The sequence below is a fragment of the Hylobates moloch genome, unplaced genomic scaffold (genome assembly GCF_009828535.3).
Source record: "Hylobates moloch isolate HMO894 unplaced genomic scaffold, HMol_V3 SCAFFOLD_8, whole genome shotgun sequence".
Lineage (NCBI taxonomy): Eukaryota > Metazoa > Chordata > Mammalia > Primates > Hylobatidae > Hylobates > Hylobates moloch.
Window position 1 is genome coordinate 83,874,423 of NW_026652283.1, and position 24,888 is coordinate 83,899,310.

At 41.7% G+C, this 24,888-nt stretch overlaps 1 protein-coding gene across 2 annotated transcripts in view; it reads right to left on the minus strand.

Moving 5' to 3' along the window:
- The window catches only part of LARS2 (leucyl-tRNA synthetase 2, mitochondrial), a 171,736-nt gene that overhangs the window by 73,904 nt on the left and 72,944 nt on the right, over window positions 1-24,888 (minus strand). For both annotated transcript variants that reach the window (XM_032161828.2, XM_032161829.2), the window contains exons 7-9: window positions 24,733-24,876; window positions 8,851-8,958; window positions 6,566-6,725 (exon numbers count right to left, since the gene is read on the minus strand). In XM_032161828.2, coding sequence (XP_032017719.1) covers window positions 6,566-6,725; window positions 8,851-8,958; window positions 24,733-24,876 — 412 coding nt within the window. The remainder of the gene's footprint in view (window positions 1-6,565; window positions 6,726-8,850; window positions 8,959-24,732; window positions 24,877-24,888) is intronic.

A 24,888-nucleotide genomic window follows, 5' to 3' on the forward strand; every position in this document is an offset into this window, starting at 1 on the left:
AAAACACATGAAGAAATGCTCATCATCACTGGCCATCAGAGAAATGCAAATCAAAACCACAGTGAGATACCATCTCACACCAGTTAGAATGGCCATCATTAAAAAATCAGGAAACAACAGGTGCTGGAGAGGATGTGGAGAAATAGGAACACTTTTACACTGTTGGTGGGACTGTAAACTAGTTCAACCATTGTGGAAGTCAGTGTGGCGATTCCTCAGGGATCTCGAACTAGAAATACCATTTGACCCAGCCATCCCATTACTGGGTATATACCCAAAGGACTATAAATCATGCTGCTATAAAGACACATGCACACGTATGTTTATTGCGGCACTATTCACAATAGCAAAGAGTTGGAACCAACCCAAATGTCCAACAACGATAGACTGGATTAAGAAAATGTGGCACATATACACCATGGAATACTATGCAGCCATAAAAAATGATGAGTTCGTGTCCTTTGTAGGGACATGGATGAAACTGGAAAACATCATTCTCAGTAAACTATCGCAAGGACAAAAAACCAAACACCGCATGTTCTCACTCATAGGTGGGAATTGAACAATGAGAACTCATGGACACAGGAAGGGGAACATCACACTCCGGGGACTGTTGTGGGGTGGGGGGAGGGGGGAGGGACAGCATTAGGAGATACACCTAATGCTAAATGACGAGTTAATGGGTGCAGGAAATCAACATGTCACATGGATACATATGTAACAAACCTGCACATTGTGCACATGTACCCTAAAACCCTAAAGTATAATAAAAAAAAAAAAAGAAAATAGAAAAATAGAAAAATGTTTGCAACCTTTGACCAAAAAAACCCCACACTTGGGAATATCTCCTAAGGAAAATTCTATGAAGCAAAGAGCCATGTGGACATAAATGGTCACAGCAGTTATCTCCATAACAGCTCCAAACATGAAGAAAGCCCAGTGTTCAACATGATGGGAAAGATTTAGGATATTAAGGTACGTTGAGTTGATAGGACATTATGTATGGATTAAAAAACAATTGTGAAGCCTGCATAAAAACACAGAAATGTTTTCTGATAGCATATTAGGTGAAGGCCAGAAAATAAAGAGGCAGAAGCAGCCTGATTTTTAAGATAATGTGGGAACATGAGTTAAAAAGTAACATGACCATGTGCAAAAGAATGAAGTTGGACCCTTACTTCATGCCATATATGAAAATTAACTCCAAATGGATTAAAGATCCAATTGTAAGATCTAAAAGTACAAAACTCTTAGAAAATAAAATACATATAAATCTTTGTGGCCTTTTATTAGGCAATAGCGTTTTAGATATAACACCAAAAGCAAAAGCAACAAAAGAAAAAATAGACAAACTGAATTTCATCAAAATGAAAAACTTGTGCTTCAAAGGGCACCATGAAGACAAACTCTCAGAAGTTGAGAATAACTTAGCAAATTACATATCTGATAAGAGACTAGTGTCTAGAATATATAAAAAATGGTTAAAATAATAAAAAGACAAACTAAAATTAAAAATTAAAATAAAAATGAATTTTTTAAAAGGGGCAAGAGAACTGAATAGACATTTCCCCAAAGAAGACATATAAATGGCCAATAAACACATGAAAAGATGCTTGAGAACGTTAGCCACCAGGGAAATGCAAATTAAAACTACACTGAGGTATCACATCATATCCACTAGCATGACCATAATCAAAATGACCACAGACAATAAGAAGTGTTGGTAATGATGTGGAGAAACTGGAATTCTCATACACTGCTGGTGGGAATGTAAAATGGTGAAGCCACTTTGGAAAATAGTCTGAGTTCCTTAAACTTCATGGCCCAGCAATTCTACCCCTAGGTATATTGCCAAAGAAATAAAAACATACATTCACACAAAAATCTTTATTAATGTTCATAGAAGCATCATTTATAACAGTAGTAAAAAAGTAGAGATAACCCAAATGTCCATCAATTAATAAAATGGATAAATAAAATGTGGCCTATTCATACAATGAAGTATTACTGGGAAAGAAAACATTATGCTAAGTGAAAGGAGCCAGACAATAAGATGACAAATATTGTATTTGGTTCCATTTACATGAAATGTCCAGAATAGGCAGATCTACAGAGACAGATGGTAGATTAGTGACTGCCTAGGGCTGAAGATTAGGCAAGAATCGGGGAGGGATGACTACCAGAGGGTCTGAGATTTCTTTTTGGGATGATGAAAATGTTCTAAAATTGACTATGGGGATGGTTGTTTAAATTTGTGAATATATTAAAAACCATGGAATTGTATATATTAAGTAGGTTATTATATGGTATGCTCAGCTGTTACAAAAGAAAGTAATATAAAAAAATGCAGTGTACTGCTTGAAAGAGTTGAACTGCTTCTTATTACATGTAAAAGTTATATTATACCAGTTTCTCAGTTAGGACAAAAATTGGTCTTTGAACCTAAATATTAGCAGATTTGCAATGAATGCATGGTAGCAGCTCGCATGCTATACTTGGTCAAAATCTATTTCCTAGAAACAACACAATTAAAATCCAAAGTTCCTGAATAGGTCTCTAGTGTTCTCCATATTTCTTGTTTCCTTCCTAATTACTAATGTGTTCAGTAATCACTCCTGTGCTAGTGATGTGATGCAGGAATCCAAGAAAGTGAAATCTGAAGAAACTGAAGCATTTCACATAGTAGTTAGATAACAGCAAAACACTTCAGTAATTACAAAGGAAACATTCCAGACAAAAAGGTATCTGTCCTTTGCTCTTAGGGCACCCACTGGAAAGAAGGCAGGTCTCTCACGACCTCTGGAAAAACAGACAAATGACTTTCATTTGGTTTTCACCAAGGCAGCCGTCCATATAACTAGTTCCTAGGGATACTGCATGGAAACAGGGCTCCGTGGTCAACTGGGTGTGACAAGAGTGCCTATACTTCCTCTCTCAGACAGTCGCAGTGCACATTAGCACAGGAAAGGTTCTGAGAAGTCCAAAGCAAAGATACCTGTTTATTTTTGTTTATTCCAGATTTTTTGAGCACAGAAGCTTTTCCCTTCACATAACATCAAAGAATTCTACTTGAAACAGTTTGATGGAAAACCAAACCATCACCCCAGAATTACAGATCTGCTCTCACCCTTTGTCCTCACCCCATATGGATACTATGGAGACAAGGGCAAAACAATAGTGAGCAATTAATTATTATTTAATGTCCTGGGGCTTCCAGGGAGGCTCTTGCTCTCTAATGTGCCTGTAATGTGTCACTAACAACAGAGTTCCAAGTTGTCCTTTAGAAAGACCTCATCTGCCCTTTCAGCAAAAAATGCATTGTTTAGATAGTTGGTGACTCAGAGCTGAAGTGTGTGGTTCCAAAGCCCCAGGGTTTGAATATTTTAATATTAGGAATGCAAGAAAAGATTTCAGGAAAAGACAGAACAGCTTCTAGAATTCTGATGATATTTCCCCATTGATGCCTTTTATGGTTTCTAGTTCCTATCAAGTCAGAGCTTACATAACATGACTTAAGTCAGATTTGGTCAGCTGAGAAAAGGAGGCGACGTCAATGATTATGGAAATAAACTAAATTTCAAGAGCTCTAGGGGAGCACCTGGCTTTTTTTCCTTTCTTAAAGGAATCTGTGCCAAATTAAGGATGCTAAGCACAAAACAGTACATTTAGTCAATAACATCGGCAACCCAGTTGGCCAGGCTAGAAATCAAGAAATCATCCAGGGATCCTCCACCCTCGCAGCCTTCCACATACTTCTCAGACCTGTTCCCTCCCTCCATCTTGACCCCTGCTGTTCTGGGGGCCTCGCCATCTCTTTCCACAATTAATGGGGTCAGCCAGCCTGCCACTCTAGCATCACCCTGGCCATATGTGTCACTCTCCTCCACAGGGCCCCTCAAAGCTCCTTCTCTACCCACAAAGTCCTCCAAGAGCACCTTGGCTGACAGCCCCAATACAGGCTCTGCCAGGAAGTGTAAACTTACAAAGCTTACGTGACCTTCCTTAAGTCATATGGATGGATCTAGGACGAGAATCTTGGTCATCTCGGGCCAAATCAGGAGCTGATATGTAGAAATAAACTTAGCAACTACAGGAGCTCATGTTTGAGAACTGAAACTCCTGCAAGTGATAAATTTAGTCACAACTGTGTGCTGCTGCCATGACACTTGGTGGTCACTGCTTTAACACAAATCATCCTTAAAATCTGACATTCAATGAAAAAAAAAAAATGAGGTGGTCAGCAATGGTAAATGACAGCAGTGATACAACATCCTGGTTCAAAATGTAATCCCAAAGGCCAGAAGAGGCATAAATCATACATTCCTAGGTAATCTGAATTCACCTTTTGGGAATATTGTATTACACTCAATGCACTGTACTGGCCTTCTGTGACTATGATGTCAAAAATCCAGAGACTTGATGTGCAAATTAATCTAGAGATTTTGAATATATTGACATCTGCAAAAAGAGTATTTCTACTCTGAAAATTAGAATTGGAAAATTGTACTGCCAAGTGTAATGTTCCATTTGGAATAATTTCAGAGATTATTAAAAAGAGGGGAGAAAGTAACTAATGAGCCCTTCAAATGGAACATTACACTTGGCACTAAATTTGCCAAAATGAAATGACTAGGCCAGGTCAGGTGTGTCGATATCCATGTGTTCATGAAAACAGTGCTGTCTGTGTGTACTAAAAAATTTCTCCATTTCCTACATATGAAAATGCTTTGAATTTATACAGTGCCTTTCATCTCAGGAACTCCATCCTCTATAATTTGTTAGCTTATTAACAAATTATAGCTCCCCTATTAATAGTACCTTATTTTCATTTGTGTCCCCAAATTAGCCATAAGAGAAAATGTAAGGGCTAGAGATGTTTACATGTTTTAGTTTTTCAATTTTAGATATTATTCAGCTACCATATCCCTCAAGGAATATCAAATTGCTCATGAGAGTAAAACTATGAGATTTCCCTTTAAACTAAACAGTTGAAACATACCCAGTTTTTCTTTTGAGCAAGGAGAGAAAATAAACCTGAGAGATAGCTATATTGGGCTTTATAAGCACGCATAGAAATTTTAACTCAAAAGACTCTTTTCTCTATTTCAATGCATATTGCAAAGAGGTGAAACTGAGAGGTGACATCTGCCTTGTGTGGGGTGAGTGGCATATGCATCTGGCTGTCCTCTGTTCTGCCTCTCTGGGGCATCCAGTTAAGACTGGAATGGCTCATCTACGCCCCACCAAGAGTGCACGCAGCAGGCTCTTTAGAAAGTGCTCACTGATTTGAATCTGGCTTTAATGGTCTAAGTAAACAAAGTCTTAAGCAGAGAGAAATTGGGATGACATTGTCTGTCCCTCCAACCTAGTATTAGGAAATGTTTCATTTTGGTCATTTCAAAGATGGCAACTTAATACCATCATCCAAAACATTTTTTTTAGTCAAATGCTATTTCAGACCCCAATAATTCAGATTGTATACTTTGGGTTGAAGTTTATAGTTCATGAAAGAGAATAGGGATGAGATATTTGTGGAAATATTTAAATTACTTCAGAGACTTACTTCTAACTTAGAATGGACTTCTTTTCGCCTACCCAGGCTTCATATCCCCTTATCTGGTAAGAGCCCTCAAGTTTGTTTTGGAGAGCTCCCCCTCCCTCCCTGGGGACAATCTTTGTGGTCTACCACGGAAGGTGCCTGGTCTCTCTTTGCCAAGAAAGAGGCTGGGGGCCCCATTTACAGCAGTCAAACACCTTTCCCTGCAAGAAGAGTCTTGAACCAAGTGCTTCAGGTTAGAGCAGAATTACTGACAGTGGCACTCAGGGCACTGTCTGTGAGTTCCTGCTCTCCAAACTCTTGGGGCTGCACTCTCCAAGTCCTCTTTCAGACTGGCTCTTCAGCTGTTCCTCTAGCAATGGTCTTCCCCACAGCCTTCCAATGTGTTCTCCTTTTCCTCTGGGTTAGTTAGAGATGGAATCTGTTGCTTGCAACCACAGAATCTTCAAATCTACACAGACCAAGTACAACTTGATATGCCAATTCTAGGTCAGCTTGATCCATTCATAAAGCAGGTATGTTAAAAATCTGTACGGAGCAGGACACTGCTCAGATGACCACGTGAATTCTTTAAAACAATAAAATTGAGTTGGAAAAGTTTGCTCTCATTCTTACTGGCTTCCCTCTGGTCTCTGACAGTGTAGTTTTAGTTGATGGTGAAATTATAAATTAGGAGATTTTATTCCTAATAGAATAGATTCCTATATCTTCTCCTAATTTATAACTAGGAGAAAAGAACTTTAGATTATACTGAAAGGGAGAGAGCTGAGCTTTCAATCAGAAGCTCAAGACACAGACAAACTAGTAACTCATGGAGAAACCAGGGGTAATAAAAATATTTTCAGAGCTCTTTTTTATCCTCATGTTTCAAAATAAAAACATAAAAAATAAGGCTAAGGCAAAGAACAACCCACGCAAGATATACAGGAAAGGATCTTGAACTCTGGGAGGCGCCATCTAAATGTAAGGTGGCAATCCTACCACCTGAGCCATAACTTGCCAGCTCACCTTTGCCAGGGACAAGGGCCATCCTCAAGGCTTTCTTCAGAGAGCTGTGCCCATGTAGGAGTCTGTGGCTGGGCAAGATGGCCACATGGGAGGTGCCATAAATGGCTTCAGGGGTGGCCGTATAGGCAGTCAGCTTTTCTCCCGTGGCTTGCCCATAAACCTGGTGGTAGGAAAGAAGAGTGATGTCATTTCTCAGTCCTCCCTTTGGGCTGTGTTGCTCCCTAACTGTATCCCCTTCCCCTTCCCTCCTCATTCCCCAACAGTGACCACAGCTCTGACCACTGGGCCAGGGGTGTGGGGATTCAGCCTGGCAGAAGGTGAGAAGAGGATCACAGTTCCTCTTTCAGAAACACCCCCTACCACTTGCCCCACACCAGGCATGCAGGCATTCCCAAGTTGAAGGTGGTCCAAGAATGCTCAGAAAGATACTTCCCTGGTTTTTCTGGCTCCTTTGTTTACAAATCAAAAATAACTATTAGTGTTATAGTGTTTGTGTTCTGAGGAAGAAGCTGTATTTTCTTCAAGCATATAAGGGTAGAGTAAAAAAAATAATAATAATAAAGGCATCTACTCTTCTAACAAGAAAAACAGGCACCAAGGTTATTACTGTTTTGAAGAGCGAAAGGATGGCCTGAGCTGAGTTCATGACTATGAGTCCCTAGAGCTGGTTAAAATGCCTTTTAAGGAAGAGGCACACATTAGCCAACCACTGAGTGCCAATTAATGTGACAGACATGGAGGACACAGAGTGGACAGGTGCTACTTCCTTCATGCATTTATTCAAACACACTGACAGAGTGCCAATGATGAACTAAAAGACAGTCTACCACACGGCCCAACTGCCAATTAGGTGTCACCAATGGAGCCAGAATTGGGGACACAGAGGCATAGATGTGGCCTACCCTGTAGGACTGAGATGCTTCCTTCCTGAGACACTATGTTGCCCCATCTCATTTTCAGGTGGGTCCAGGAATGGAGATAAAAACATGTTCACAGTAAAGTGTTGGGCAAAGAAGAAAGTGTAGAAGATATTCCACACACAATAGCTGGCAGGCCAAGAGACCCACACTGAACGCTAGTTAAGAAGCAAAGGCCTTCGACCTGAGGACCAGACTCAGACAAATGCAAAGGCCCTGAAAGAGACAGCCTTGCGGAGGCCTTGTGACTTTAAACACAAGTCACAGCAGGACTGAATTTCAAAACTCTCGCCACCTTCTTGGGAAAGCAGTAAGAGGAAAAGCTCAGTCTAGGATTTGTCATTGGAATGTTTCCAAAGTACACACTCCCTTATGGGAGGCTTTCCACGTTTGCAGTTGGAGTAAGTTGGATCACTTTTGTGAGGAGGCTGCACAGGGAATTATGAGCTCAGTGGCAAGTGGCAGGTGCTTGCAGACACCAGGTATGGTTGTCAGCAGGCAAGAGTCTAGAAAGGAAGGCCAACTTTGTCTCAGCTGCTGCTTCCTCCTCCTAAAGGTTTTGACGGAGATGAAGGTGAGGGCAGGTTTGACACTAAATGAACAGAGCAGAAGACTCTTGATGACAGAAGGAGAAATCAGAAGGATAAAAAAAGAATGCCCAGGTAAAAAAATATCAATAGAACAACTCTCTAGTCAGTAGAGACAGAGAAGTTTTAGGGACCCCTTCTAGAATAGGTGGGCCTTACGTTGTGACCTTTCAGCAATGTTTCCACAGCAGTTTCAAACACAATCCCTAAGCTCTAAGTCTATCTAGTTTTGAAATGATGTCACAGTTAGCTTCTGCTTCCCTGGCTTTTAATCTGCTTTGTGACATGAACCCCTTTGAGACTACAATGAGAGTAATGGGCCCATTACTCAGGAAAATGCCCAAACATTTTGCACATAAAATTTCAGGGAGTTCATGGACCCCATGAAGACCCTCTGTGTCTGTGCTGACCAATATGGTAGCCAGTAGCAATATGCGGCTATGAATCATAGCACTTGAAATATGGCTAGTATGTACTATAAATGGAGAACACAGATTTCAAAGACTGTACTAAAACGTAAACTCTTTCTTTAATAAATCATTTTTTATTGAGCCCATCTTGAAATGGAATCATTTTGGTTGTAATGGGTTAAATAAAATATGTTATTGAAATTCATTTCATCTGTTTTTTGCACTTTTAAAAAATGTGGCTACTAGAAAATTTAAAATTGTGCATGTTTGGACTGTGGTGCTGTGGAGTCTCAAGTTGCTGGTTTACTCAATGAGTCCCAAATGTAGAGATTTGTGATCATGAATTGCTGGAGCTGCTATTACTTAATCACCTTTAATGTGAAGTCCAGGTGGCAGCCCACACAGTCCCCGATCCAGTGGGCTTGCATGCCTTTTATTCCATACCATTCTGGAAGGTCTGCCAACGCGTCCTGCATGGCCTGTGCAAATGAAAGGAGGACAAAGAAGTAAAGGCACAAGACTTATTTAAGAAAAAGCAAATGATTTGCGGCTTGTTAAGGCAGGAAAAGCAGGGACACTAAAGGAGATTCAGGATTTAGCTCTCTCCTTGTTCACTAAGTCAGAGGAAGCCAGGAAAGGTTAGAAACAGATGCATTCATTATGACTTAGTTCAGTGAGATGGGTTTGACCGATTTCGCTGTCCCAAGTGAGTCAAGGTTTCATGGAAAGAAGAATATTAACAAAGGTCACAATTCACATCTTTGGCAAGTGTGTTTAGTACATTCTCTCCTAGGAGAATGTAGTCTAGGAACTAAAAAAATTAAGTTCAAGTTTATGAATTTTGAAACTGTAAGTCATTCATGAGTGTTCCACAACTAAACAATATCATACATAGGACATTATAAATTTTATCTTTGCATTTAAAAAGTATTAATTTTATAAATATATAAGGGAAACATGACATTAATTTATAGAAACATTTACCATTAGAAACATACACTGATTTTCAACTTGTCTACTTTTAATCCTAAATTCCTTTAAAATGGAGGTCTTTATATAAATTATTCTCTATGGCCTCAAGCACATACCAGCCCTTATTTGATAATGAGATGTGTTCCTTCAACAGATGGATTTAAAAGTCAATCATATTCATAATGTGAAGATCCCAATTTTAAATTCCTTTATATGATGGTTAATAGAGGCAATATAACGATGCTTTGTTTGGTGTTTTATAATTCATAAAGTGCTTTTCATATATCTCTTCTCACACTCTGGTATGGTAGCTCATTTTCAGATGAATAAACTTCTGTTATAACAGGTTATGTGGCCCATGCAAGGTAATAGGAATTGATGAGCCGGGACTAGAACCTAGATTTACTAAGAGTGTTCTTTCTGCTACAGCACAAAGATTCTTATGTTAATGTGTGATAAAAAAAAAAAACAACAGGCCAGGTGCAGTGGCTCATGCCTGTAATATCAGCACTTTGGGAGGCTGAGGTGGGCGGATCACCTGAGGTCAGGTGTTTGAGACCAGCCTGGCCAACATGGTGAAACCCTGTCTCCACTAAAAATACAAAAATTAGCCAGGCGTGGTGGTGCTTGCCTGTAGTCCAAGGTACTTGGGAGGCTGAGGCAGGAGAATTGCTTGAACCCTGGAGCAGAGGTTGCAGTGAGCTGAGATTACACCACTGTACTGCAGCCTGGGTGACAGAGCAAGACACTGTCTCAAAAACAAAAACAAAAACAAAAAACAAAAAAACAAAAACACACACACACCCCGAAAGCATCTTTCATATTTGTCATCTATCTATGCAAACTATTGCTTTAAAATAATTCAATAGGCTATATACTTGTTTTATATGATCACTCATATTTCATTTTACAATAAAAATGTAAAGCAACAACGACAAAAACGTAACTGCTAAGTTTGGTATTGTGTAGGCTGCAACTCTTAATCCCACAGTGCCCCTGATCTGAATTCAGAAAGTATGGCACAGGGAAATGTTGGCCTGTGATCTCTATGGCTCAACTGCAAGCTCTGATTTTTCTTTATATTCCACACAGGGCGTGGCCCAAAGCCTAGAACTGTGCCTTATCTTGGGCAAATGCTCATTAAATTACCATTTAATTCCCTGTACTCAAGGGAGAGAATTAGAGAGCAGTACTACAGAAGCAGATCCCCAGGCATCTGGGAAGGGAAGTAATAACCTTTGCAGAATACTTCCTAAGTACCGGGCACTTTTATGTATGTTGCCTCATTTAATCTTCACATCAACAGTACAAGTCAAGTAGTAATATTCTACGTCCCAGATGAGGAAACAAGTCTCAGAACTTTTCCCCAAGTCACTCCACAAGTATGGGATAGAGCTGTGGAAGCAACACTTGAAGCAAGATGTAGCTGACTCCCAAGTCCATATTTAGTCTGATACTCTGCTATGCAATTACTACTTTATAACAACAGTACTTAAATTCAGCTTTCCCATATCTGTATTTCAGATGGTTTCAGCTTATCACTCTAACCAAAAGGCATGTATTAGAGATCCATCTGCTTCTATTATCTTATTTATATTTTTATTTTATTCCTAGAAGGAAGACTGTGGTCACAGAGCCATGGGGCTGACATTGTCATCAAAATCCCCTCTCTTTATAGATGAGGACAGATAGGCCCAGCAGAGAGCAATCTGCCCCATATCACTTAGCTAATTGGAACCAGGCCTGAGACCACTGTACTCAGGTTTCTTGGTTCATTACTCGGCTTGAAAGGGGACAAACTTGCCACCACATCCCACTCCCTTCCCCACTGACACTAAGGAGTATAACCAGTCATAGGCTCAGTGCAGTTTCGGAACACTGTGGGGTGACCCAGAGGCACAGGATCAACTGGCTTAAATGCCACACCAGATTGAGAGGCTGGAGATGCTGGTACCAATGGCAGCAATGGCTTAACCAGACCATTTTGGGAAAAGATTGTGGCTGTGCCCTTGTTCTCCCCTAATTTCTGCCTGAGCTTGGATCCCCGGCTTTCTCATTCAACTGTGAGTAACCTGATTCTCTTCTAATCAATTCCTCCTTGGCTTAAGTTAACGAGAGTAACTTTATGTTGTTTGCAACCAAGTTGCCTAACTAACATCAATGGATTATAAAAGTTTCAACATCCTGATACCTATATATCTATATTAGCTGATATAGTAATGCCTCGATGTCATTGTAGCAAAAGTAGAAGATCTTGAATATGTTAATTATATACTAACATAATATGTTAATAAACAATTAATCTTCTGATAAAATTAAGTACTCTAGAATGCTTTTCAATTTTTAGAGCAATGTAGGGGGTCTTAAATGTCAACAAGCATGCAAGTATATTATAAACTTTGAAAATGACCAATAGCTTTTCCTTTCCAAAGACCAATGAGGCTCCATTTAACTTCCAAGCAAATCCATATGTGGTCTAATGGGATCTGATGTCTTTCCATCATATCAAATCCACATTACATGATCTGAAAATTGGCTCAATCTCCCTGACTGAGTCCAATTCTGACAGCACTTTACATCCATTCCTTTACCAGCATTACTGAGCCACTAGTGTATTCACCCTCTCATTGTGCTTTTTCTTCTAGATGTAATCGTCAAGGCTGGGAAACTTCTTATGGAGGTACCTTGCTTAAAATATTCAGATCTTGATGAGGATGACAGATTCAAATAGGATGAAATGTGAACGTTTTCGTATGCTAATTCTGGAACAATGCCTGCTTAAAACCTAACCAAATCTATGAATATTTTTAAAAACCAAAAGAAATTTTTAAAATTAACTAAATGAAATCAACATCTCGAACAACTCTGCAAGCTCTTTTCAGTCCCCACTGTATAACAAACACATGATTCATGACTGTTTTCTGATGAACAGGGCTTCAGAAAGTACCTTTTCTAATAGCTGCTGATAACCTCTCCTTCAACCCTGGGCTGGCCCAGACCAGGGCTCCACCAGAATAAGATGTGAGTAGTTACGGTGCTACAGCTGTTTAAAGAGCTGTTTTTGTTTGTTTGGGGTTTTTGTTTAGTTTATATCCTTCCTTTTTTTTTTTTTTTTTAGTGTTGTAATTACAGTCATAGATGGTATTTGCCTCATTTCGTGTCTTTACATCTGGCAGACAGGACTGGTATGTGTACCTCTTCCATATACTGGCCAATCTAATTTATAGAAATCCCACTGGCTCACAGAATCCAAAAACCTGGGAAAATAGCAGGTTTTTAGATTCTTTTTAAAAGTGCTATGAAACCTTTTTCAAATCAAATCTGAGGGAAGCCAATATGTAAGAGTTGAAGGAAATGCCCTTTCTCTCCTCTAATTCCTCAATACTTCCCTATCGACTCCCAAGGCTTTGAAACACTTTGGAAATCATTAACTTATTCAATGCCTCTCATTTAATAAATTTTAAAAATGGGGTTGAGAGGTCATGTGATTTCCCTAAACTCTGTCAGCAGCAGATCCAAGATAATGAATTATCCAGATCTTCTGATTATAAAGTTTCCCTGTGGTTGCTATTTGGCCTATATAGAAGTAATTGTGGTTTGCAAAGGATCCTTAAATCTGTTTGTGCTAGGATGTGTCTGAAAAGACTGCCACTGTCACTCTAGGGTACACCATCTGAACGAAGATGTTTGAAGAAATTGAAACAGAACTAGGCATTCATGAGTCAAGATGAGCCAGTGTTTAAGAACATGCACCAATAAAAGATGGGCTGAAGTAACATCCAATCAAAAAGGTTTTAGTAATACAAAATATAATCAGGAATAAGAGAGAGAAAGATTAAAACTAAAAAGCTGGGGATAAAAAGAGGATTAAATATAACACGGCTAATATGACTTTGTCTTCAAAGAAGCAGAAGTAATGCTAGGAATAAATCCATACTTCCCAAGACAGAAAGTTGAGCTGAAGCATTAAGAACAAGGTAAGACATGACTACAAAAGAGAATTCTAGAAAAAGTGGGTTGAAAACATGATACGTTTTAGAAGACCGAGGTAAAAAAAAGTGCAAGCAAACTGAGAAGTACAGACCCTTTAAAAGAAGTGGATGTATTAGCTACTAAGGGAAGGGTGGATAATCAAAAACCTTAAGAGCTGGACACAGATTTGAGAGAATGGAAGATTGAACGACAACATCTAATTAAAATGTACACTTTTTAAAAGCTTGACACTTAGCATACTTATAAATCGGTGTGATTTGATTTGCAATTATTTTTGAATTATGATTTATATTTATTTTCCTAAAACTTATTCTTGTTGCCAAAATTTATTTTTTTTGGGGGGGGGGGAAGGCACAATATATATTTAAGTTCTAAAAAAGGAAAACCAATTATGAAGGCAGCAAGATGTTTAAAAATATAGTATTCCCTCTAGAATACGCTGGAGGAATGACCTTTCTCTCGCACTCTAGTGCCCTGTCCTGCTTTGACTCTGGCATGAAGATTTATACATTAAAAAATCCCAGCCGGGCGCAGTGACTCACCCCTGTAATCCCAGCACTTTGAGAGGCCGAGGCGGGGGGATCACGAGGTCAGAAGCTGGAGACCAGCCTGACCAACATGACGAAACCCCATCTCTAATAAAAATACAAAAATTAGCTGGGCATGGTGGCAGGCGCCTGTAATCCCAGCTACTCGGGAAGCTGAGGCAAGAGAATCGCTTGAACCCAGGAGGCGGAGGTTGCAGTGAGCCGAGATAGCGCAATTGTACTCCAGCCTGGGCGACAGAGTGAGACTCTGTCTCAAAAAAACAAAAAACAAAAAACAAGAAAACCCATTTGGCATGATGTCTACCTCGTTTGACTTTAGAGAAGACATGACAAATACATAAATATAATAAAGCCTCCCTATGATAGCCCTGCGTCAACCTCTCATTGGAAAGTGATACGTATTCCAAGCAAAATCCATTTGTTGTAGCATCACAATGCAAAACATTTATTTGCAAATACCATTGTGCTATCCAAGAATTTCAATTCCAATGCAGGTGCTGTTAACCCAGCAGGGAAATAATCCGTTCTGAGCAAAGCATCCTGCTAATGATATATGACTTGCCAACAAGGTGTGGTTTCATGGGATTTCAGGGCAAGAGGAAAAGAGGCACCAAGCAGCCACACATACAAGTGCACAGCCCAGAGCTATGGGAAAGAGGGGGACAAACCAAGTACTTTATAGAATAGCTTCCAATAAAAGGATTCCTATACATGTAAATGGTGTCACTAGTGCTAGAAAAGAAGGATGTGCTTTCTAGGTCTGCCCATCAGGGAATGCCCTGGGGATTTCATTACACAGCCCCATGTACGTGCTCTGTGGAAAAGGATGCAGTAAAGGGAACCAGGAAGTATGGCAGCAGCCAATTTGACTAATCTCTTCTTATCCATATATCCACTCAGGTTACACTTATCCATCTTTTCTTTCCCCCTCTGACCCACCTTTTCAGCAGCAGAACAATTCTAATTCCACTAACTTTGGAGAGAAGGTGACTACATGTTCTCAAATGTCACCACCACACTGGTAAGAATGCAGACGATGAAGGGCAAACTCTCCTAATGACAGAGCCACCTGTCTGATGAGATTGCTTCTGATTCTCAGAGCCACCTATGTCACCTCCCTGCCCCTGGGTCTACAAGATAAGAGAGAGGCTCCCACAGGAGAGGGAGGGAGTAGTCAAATAGCTACAACTTGAAAATTGTCCTCAGCCTAATCTGTGGCATTAGACTATCCTTGCCTGAAAAGGTGGTCTTATTCCAGGAAAGGGGAGTCTTGAGGGCAAGGCTGAAAGCTTTTATTGGTCTAATCATGAAAAACAAAATGGTAACAGCCATCCCAGGGGACATTCTACTCACTCACCTTCAAGTTGGAAGCCTCCCTATAGATTGAATATTTGCAAGAACATAAGACCATCCCTTTCTAAGACACTCAGGTCTAAAGAAGATGTGTAAAGAAATGATGATATAATCCGGATATCATGCTGTTTTATTTTATGATTATCAGAATGATAATAATTTTTTTTTTGAGACAGGGTCTCACTCTGTCACCCAGGCTGAAGTGCAGTGGGGTGATCTCAGCTCACTGCAGCCTCGACCTCCTGGGGCTCAAGCAATCCTCCCACCTCAGCCTCCTGAGTAGCTGGGACTATAGGTACATACTACAGGTGAACACCACCACATGCAGTTAATTTTTGTATTTCTTGTAGAGATGAGGTTTCGCCAGTTGCCCAGGCTGGTCTTGAACTCCTGGGCTCAAGCGATCTACCCACCTTGGCCACCTTGTTGAGATTACAGGCATGAGCCATCTTGCCCAGCAATAATCTTTTTATGGAAAATTTGGAAGAGAAGAAGAACATTAACAATTGCCCACAATTGGTCAAAATACCCAGGGAGATGACTATTAATATTTTGTTTTATATCTTTCCATCCTACTTATATCGTATCTTCTATTCATTCTAAGATATACATTTTCCCAAAAGCTCTGACACTGGGACATGTGTTACAATCAGTGGTATCTTACAATATATTGAGAGCATTTTTCTTTCTTAATGGAGCATTCAATTTAAAACTAATCATGTCAGGATTGATAAAATCTAGTATGTGTGTTTGTATATATGCTTTTACATAGTTAAAAGCATGTTGTTAATATACTCTTTTAAAACTACAGCACATATTTTACCTGAGTTTTCAACTTATTACAGCTCTACTGTCTCTATTTTGAGCAAATCTGACACTTAGAGGTAGCCATCCGGTAGCAGTAAGCAAATACACAGAGAAGTGGAAAGGTGCTGTGGAAAAGTGTCTCTCTGCATAAGAGAATGGTTATTTTGAAAAACACAGTACTGACATGTATGTATCTGTTAATAACTACTTGCTTCCTTCATAGCAGCAGCCACTGGATCGGTCTTTACTGGTCTCTCTGCAGCTGGGCTCAGAAGAACCCAGGGTAAGGACAGAGCATTGGAGTAAATAATGACAAAAGCAAGACAGAGAGGACAATGAGTCAATTCCATCAAGAACAAAACAGAAAACCTCTAATCACCACACTTTCCATTACCTGGCCATTTGTGCCCATTCTGTACTTACTGCATTTCCTATCGCTAATGCGCTGCCTTCCTGCAACACACGCTGACTGGCTATTGTCTGCACATGATTCTCAGAAATACTCGGTTGCTTGGGAACTGTCCCCAAGAGCAGGGGTAAAGAATGCAGGTGAAACCCCGTCTCTACTAAAAATACAAAAACTAGCTGGGCATGGTGGCAGGTGCCTGTAATCCCAGCTACTCAGAAGGCTGAAGCAGGAGAATCACTTGAATCTGGGAGGTGGAGGTTGCACTGAGCCAAGATTGTACCACTGCACTCCAGCCTGGGAGACAGAGTGAGATTCGGTCTCAAATAATAATAATAAAAAAGAATGCAGGACTGGGACTGAGGAGACCCAAGTTAGGTTCTGGCCCTTCCCTGCTCTTGGCACCTCAATTATAAAATAAGATGTGGGCTGGGTCAGCAATTTTCAAGGATGGGACACACACCTCAGGATGGCAATCAGCCCCCTGGGAAGGAGTGAGGAGGACATGATGTGGGCTGCTCAAAATAAAGCAACACCTTATTCATTCATTTTGTTTTTAGACATCACATTGATTTTGCAATTTCAAGCAGCAGTAAATGCAGGCATGAGGGGTTTTCTGTTTATTTGCTTTTATGTTTTTCAGATCAGGGCAGGGATTAAAAAGAGAACCAAGCTAAATGCTCTCTCAAGTTTCTTCTAGCTTTGAAGTTCAAATAACTCTCCAAGCTAAAGAGGTTCACTGGTGACACTCACCAGGCCTGTGCAGCGATCCCTGAGACCCCTCAACAAGAGGCTAAATACATCTCTTCCCATGGAGTCCAGGCTGACACCTCAAGAAGACCTGTACACCCAAGCAACAGAAGCTCAAAAAGGCCACTCAGGGTTCAAAAGGAACACACAATGCTTTTCTATCTTTATTGTTCCTGATCAAATTTACAAAGTATTTCATTGTCCATATACCATAAGAAGTATACTATTAAATTATTTCTTCCATTATTCCTTTGCAGTCATTCCATCTTGGAAACAAAACATGAAAACCTTTCTCTTTGCAGAGCAGGTTGCTGACCCAGAGACTGCAGAAGTTTTCTTTTATTCTCATACACTCTGGAGTATGTGTGCCAAGCATAGCTGTCTTTATTTCCCTGACAGGGAGGGACAGTGGAGTGTGGGCAAGAAGTCAGGGCTAAGGGAAATGAGATGATGGTAGAGAATTGGCCTAACAGAAACTACATACAGATGTGACTAGGCATTGGTGGGGGACATCTGGGAGGTCAGCAGGAAGGCCTGCATTCAGGGAGGGAAACCTGATGGCCTGTACTGTCTCTGCACCATTTAGAAACACCACTGGTTTCTGAATCCCAGAGCGAGGGCCCAGCCCTGTACCAACCCCTGGTGGACCTTTCCCGGAGGAAGTTCCTTCTCAGGCCTGCTGAGAGCCAGCCAGGTGCCTCCTCCCAGCATCTCGCCTTGGCCCCGAGCTGTTATTAAAGATTTTCCTCCCTCTATTCAGGCAGCTTTTTGCTTGCCTGGGAAGTGACAGGGGAAAGCCAGCCTCAAGTTGTCTACTTTTCTGTGGCCTCTGTGCCCTTCCTACCCCTGCCCAGTCCCATCCCTAGAAGGACTTCTGAGGGGCTGGCTCTCCCAGTAACAACTTCCACCTGGTCCCTGCGGCACTGGCCAGTCTGGCCAGCAATCATGCTGAGGAGGGCTGAGAGCATAGGATGGAGGATAGAAAAGAAGAGAGTTCAATTTAGAATAGCTTAGGAGAGAAAAGACGCTGGAGAGGCAGGGAAAACAGAAAACAGAAGCAGAAGATATTATGTAAGAAGGAGCAGAATTTAACTATTAATTAGCTTTGTGAGACAGGGAGTCAAAACCAGATCCCCGGGACTGGGAGCAGAATCTACTGTAGCCAAGAGAAGAGACAGCCACGGCATGGGGGAGAATCCTGGAAGGCAGGCTGAGGACTCTGAGGGTGTGGCTCAGCACTGGTCTAAGAATAGGGGTCCAGAGCCGGCATGGGCTCTGGCCTCCTACCCCACAGTATCTAATCATTTTTAAAGTGAGGAGGGATAAGGCCACCCTCAGCCCTGTCTGACCAAAGAGGGGCATGGTGGGGATAAATGCAGTAAGAGCTTCGAAGCCACAGAGCTTTTAAGAAAAAGCCCTCATTGTAGATAAACCCAAGCAGCAGCATCATCACCAAATCCCAGCCCTGGCCTGGTCCTCAGAGCCCTGCAGAGAAGCTGACAGTTTGCTAAACATTTCTCACTTGCTCCTCTCAGTTCTGTCATTTTGCCTCTTCTGCCAACATCTAATTTCTGCTGCCGCCCCACCCCCTTAGAAGGCGCAGTATGCACACACAGGAGGAAGTGCTTTGACGCACAAACAGGAGGAGGCGCTTTCTTGAGGTCAGAGGGCACAGTACGGTCAAGTTACCAAACTTCTCTAACAATTCCTTTGCAAAGCTTCTAGAGCAACACAGGGGTGACAGGGTGAAGGGGATTAAGGGGGTGATGTGACTGGAGAGGCACTTCCTGGTGCCACCTGTGACCCAGCCTCTGTTCTGGGGCTGAGACAGGATCTTAAGTTAGGAGCAGAAAGCCAGGCAAGAGGCCCAATTTCTAGAGGGCAGCCAAATGCTTTCATAAGCATCCCAGTGCCTCAGAGGTGGAACAAAAGTCCCCCTAACGGTCTTCATTCCAGAGTTCAGATGACTCTTGGAGGCTGGACCCTGCCTCACTGCTTCTCTGAGGCTGTCTCTTCGCTCTAACGTCCTCCGCCACCTCCTCCAAAGAATTCCTGGCACAAACTTCCCTTTTCTCCCCTCACCTCCTCTTTCCTCCAGCCCCATGTTTGCATGCTCTGCAGGGTAAAACAAGACCAGTGTGTTCTGGTAAAAGTACCTCTGCTTTACCCACAAGCTCACAGGTGAAATCAGGAGGACATGAACAAAGAGGGTAGGGAAATGGGCGCTTATTACCTCCAATGCCCACTGATTTCATAATGGCTCACTGTTGCCCATCTGCTTCTCACCAGCAGAAACTCATCCTACTTAGAAATACTCGATGAAGAATAAGGTTTCCTGCACATCTGGAGGGCAACAAGATGCTCCCTTGTAGACATTCTGCACTTCCCATCTTTCACCACTTCCTCAGTGATACCTCCTTGGACCGCTGGGCAGATCTGGGGCTCCTCCTCCTCCTCGTCTCCCCTGCACTCTTTTGCAGGACATGTGACAGCTCATGTCCACCACTGTCTGTGGCACTAAAGTCTAAGCTCCTTAAGAGCAGAGACCTCAGCTGCTCTGTCTGTATTATTAGCACCCTGCCTAGAGTCTGGCCAGGCACTCAGTAACATCTCAGGAAAAAAAAAAATGAATGAATTCAGACCACAGAGAAGGAGGAGAGACTGCGGGTTAACAGCTCAGCCGCTCAGATTTGAATCCCCAGGCTATTACTTATTGCTAGTATGAGCCTCAGTCTGCTCATCAGTAAAATGAAGATAAGAGGAGTACCTACCCTCAAAAGATTAAAGTGAGGATTCAGTAAGATGGTACAAAGAAAGGCCTGAGCCCTGACCTGCGATAATCAGGTAGGAAATGAGAGGCAAACGCAGACTTTGTTTGTATTACAACAGTTGCCAAGTAACTCCTGAAAACTGGGAAAACATAACCACCAATTTGGTATGGGGGTTGACTAAGCACCGTGAAGGCACGGTTATGTCCATTTAACACAAAGGAGGGGGCGCGTGCATGGTGCCCAGGGGCTGAGAGCCTGCAATGCAGCCAAGAGGGGCCAGCGGAGTCAGCAGGAGAAATCGAAATCACAACTCTAATAGAGTTCAAATGGGAGGCCTTCTCTCTATTTGCCTGTCCTTCCAATTGTCACTCTGCTGTCAGGAACTGAAGCATTCCATCACACTCTGAATCCCTTTCACTTGCTGTATATAAGGCTCCAATCCATCCTCCTCCCCTTGCTCTCACCTCAGCAGTGCTGCCCACAAGACACCACCCACACAGCTCTGCCAAGACTAATTCATGTTCTTCAGATACTCCTACTGCAAGTTTTCTTTTTCACAGAATGAGTGGCTGAAATCACTTTTAATGTTTCACAAAGCAAACAATCCTAGGAGGACTAGGTGGGGGGTAAGAGGAGAAAAATCAAATATATCACAGAACAGCCTGAATAAAGCATCTTTATATTGCTGGGTTCTCTGTAATTTTCACATCAGGCACTGTCTTTAAAATTAGGAAGTTAAGTGAATGAAAGGAGGCCTCCTTCACAGCCATGCTCCCAAGAAGACCACAGTCATACATCACAGAGGCAGCCCACAGAGCTGCAAAACGAGATGCAAATACAAAGCTCTAAAGATAACTGTGCGGGCACAGCTCACTGCCTATCCCAGCACCCACTGCCCATCCTCTTCCCCCCTCCAGCTCAACTACAGAAGCTAAAAAGCCCAAGCCTGCTTTCCTAGTCTCCCTCGAAGCTGGAGGTGGCCAAAACACACTTGGGGCTAACAGGATATCAGTGGAATTCTACCGGGGATTTTCGAGAAAGTTTTTGTTTTCCAGATAAAAGGAACAGTTTTTGGCACTGCCCCTTCTGCTTCTTTCCTTTTTTTTTTTTTGGTAGAAATTGGGGTCTCGATATTGCCTAAGCTGGTCTTGAACTCCTGGGCTCAAGTGATCCTCCCACTTCATCCTCCCAAAGTGCTGAGATGACAGGCATGAGCCACTGTGCCCAGCCCTTTTCTTCCTGTTCTGAATGGAGACGCGATGTCTGGAGCTGCAGCAACCATCTCGCCATAAGGTGACAGGAAGAAAGGGCCAAGAGAACTACTGAGATGACAACTCAGAACCATATCCCAGTTCAGTCTTGGCGGCCTGTTATGTGGGTACAGTAATTTCCCATTTGTTTAAGCCACCGTTTCTCAGGTTTCCAGTTGCTTGCAGCTGAAAGCATTACTAACTGATTCAACATCTCAGCCTTATCTATATAGCAGGACTTCTTCACTAACTCAAGATGATTTTTATCATACCAGGTTTTAAAACAGATGTCCTATCTCACTCAATCTTTGAAGTTTCGGACCTAATTTCCCAAATAATCCAAATAATAATTTCCCTATTATTTCATATCTCGACTCAAATATCTCCTGGCCATTTCAAACTGAAAAGGGTCAGGACTATGTCTCTTCCAGGACTCCCTATCCCAGTAAGCAGCTTAACCATTCACGTGCTATTCAAGCCACGGTTTCCTTGATGTTACCATCTCCTACATACTCTCTTCCAATTTGTTACCAAGCTCTATGGATTTTGCCACCTGAGTATTTTTCTAACCTACCCACTTCTCTCTACTATTCTCACCCACGTCTAAATTTTGTGTGCCTGGACCATTGCAATAGCTTTCTAACTGGTCTCTCTGCATCCACACTTGCCCTTCCTTCCACAGTGATCTTATAAAAACATAAATCTGACCATGCCATTCCCTTCCTTAGAATCCTTTAGTGGTTTCCTATGGTCCCCATGGTTAAAGTGCAAATTCCTTAAGACCTAAAGGCCTTGCCTGATCTAGCCCCTAAACATCTCTCCAGCCCTATCTTGAGCCTTTCTGCTTGGCTCTTTTAGCTTAAGCTACAGTGTCCTTTCAGTTTTTCAAACCCATCATATACTTTTCTGTTTTAAGGCCACTACACATGCTGTTCACTATGTAGGTGTGTGAGGGGGGAGCTTCCCTGAAGTTTCATGTCTACCTAACCCTTACTTATCCCTCTGTAGCCCCAAAGAGTGGATTTTTCATTTCAGATATTAAACTTTTATATTCTAGATTTCTAACTGGTTCATTAAAAAAAAAAAAGGTTCTACTCTCTCCTGAGATTCCCCATCTGTTCATTCATTATGACCATGTTTTCCTTTAAGTCCAAGACCATTTATATAATAGATGTCTTTGGCTTTATTTACTAATTCCAACATCTGGGTCATCTCAGGATCTACTTCTATTGGAATGCCTTTTTTTCCCCCTTGATTTTAGGCCATAACTTCCTGCTTCTTTACAAGTCTAGTAATTTTTAATTATATGTTGGACATTGCAGATACAACCTTGGGAGTCTGGATTACACTGTCTCCCTTTAAAGATGTTGAGTTTTGTTCTGGAAGTTTCTTTTGAACCACTCAGGCTTATTTCATTTTTTATTAAAATGAGTCTATTTTGATTTGGTCGTTAGTCTTAGGGTGTCATCCCTACTCTAATGCATGGCCTTTTTGGGGGTCTCAACTATATACCCTTGGCTGAGTCATAATGCCAATGTTTTCCAGTACTGCACAGACCCCTCATGTCTGTGTCTCTGTTCTGTTCTCAGCCCCATAGCATGTTCTCTGTTAGGCTTCATGGAGTCTTGCTCTCCCTCTTCTCCAGATTTTCAGAGTAAACCAAGTGCTGACCTCAAAAGACAGTTTTTTCAATACATCTGCACAGGAGTTCAGCAAGAACCAGGTGAGTCACCATGGTAACTAACCATTTCCACTGAACAGTTGAAAATTCACAGCTGACAATTTAAAGAATAATGCTCCTCAGTTAGGTTATTACATTTTCAACTAGAGGCAGAGGTCAAAACAAAAGAGCTAATTAGGTGGCCTTTCCAACAATGCCTATAACAGAATAATCTGACAGGTCCAAGAGGTAACCAAGCATCCCTCCTGGTAATGTAGTGGACCCCAACTGTGAGCAGATAGGGGCTCCCACTGCTTGGGGTAATAGAGAATGCAACATCCTCAGCTTTGTTCTTCACATTCAGTCTCCAATATTGCTGTGCTTAAAAGGAGCAAGGCACCATGTTAACAAGTTCTAATGAGCACTTCTCCAAATCCATATGCTATTCTCTGCTGCATTCAGAATAAATGAAAATGGAAAAACAACCTCATTTAAGACATGTCTTTTATGTGAGGAAACGAGAGGTCATATTTCTGTATGGCATTGGTATTGTGAGTTGGTGTCCTACAATTCTAATTCACAAAGTTTTGTAGTGACCATGGGTTATTGAGAACCTTGTGCTTTCTTTGTATATAAGAACGACAGTATTGGATCTAACCCAGAGTCCATTTCAGTCAATACCCACAAAGCAACTCACAGGCCACCATGGAAGGGGACAACTATGCTTCTTATGGTGACTACCACAGGGGAAGAACAACGTGACATACCATAAGTAGTCCTTCATGATGCCCTTACCTTTTCAGACCCTACTTATGTCCAGTCTCATATATGCATAAGAACACAAAGGTCACCAAATTGCCATGTGAATGTCCCTAATTTGCTTAAATCATTTCTCTCTGGAGTTTCAGGGAGTGACTCCTCAACTCCAGCACCTTGAAACTTGGTAAGCTCAAAGGGCACATTGCACAGAGTGGTTCCAGTACCTACAGAACCGATTTTTTGTCCAGGCTCTTGGTGACTTAATAAGCAAGCCCCTGCTTTCAATCATTGGTTTTGCCTTGAATCTCTGAACATGGAAAGAGCTAGAAGGCACCTTAAAGACTGCTTGGTCCAACCTGCTCATCGTATTGATGAGAAAACTAAGGCCCAGGAACCAGTTTATCAAGCTTTAGCGCCTGGCTTAGTTCCTTTTTCACTTGGCCTTCTCTCATGGAGGCCAGCCATCTCTTCAATTCTTTTAGATATCTCTTCTGGACCTCCACGGAAAAATTTAAGCATGTGAAGTCTAGAGTTGGGTGGGAAAAACATGCACCAAAGTTAATAAACCAAAAGTCCATTTACTTATCTGAGATTTCATTCTATCTTTCTGGAGGTCTCATCAGAACTACACAGTTGAAGACACTTTTCGCTCTCTTTTTTTAAAGGCCCCCCTCTCTTTTTTAAAGCTTTATCACTGATATAATTATGGATGATTTTTGACCTCTGTGGCAGTAAGTTGAAACGTCAGCAAACAATGGCCTACAATGACCTCTAGGTGCTATACTTGACTTACAGTTGAAGATACCAGCCCATCACCAGCTAAGTGAGTGATGAGGCTCAGCTGCTTCCTGTCTGTACGTCCATGGCTCCGAGCCCTTCCTAGAGCTCACCCCCCAACAGTGAGGTTCTCTCATACCCAGAAGCCTTTGGTGTTGCCTGCCAGCATACAAGGCATTAGTGGAGAGCCTCCAGGCTGACACTCACCTTTGCATAAGCGGTTGTCTTAATAAACCATTGTCTGAGGTACTTCTGTTCCACCTTTGCTCCAGAACGCCATGAACAGCCATGCTCATCCACCTGCTCATTGGCAAGCACTGTTTGATCCACTGGGTCCCAGTTAACCAGGGCCTGTATAATTCA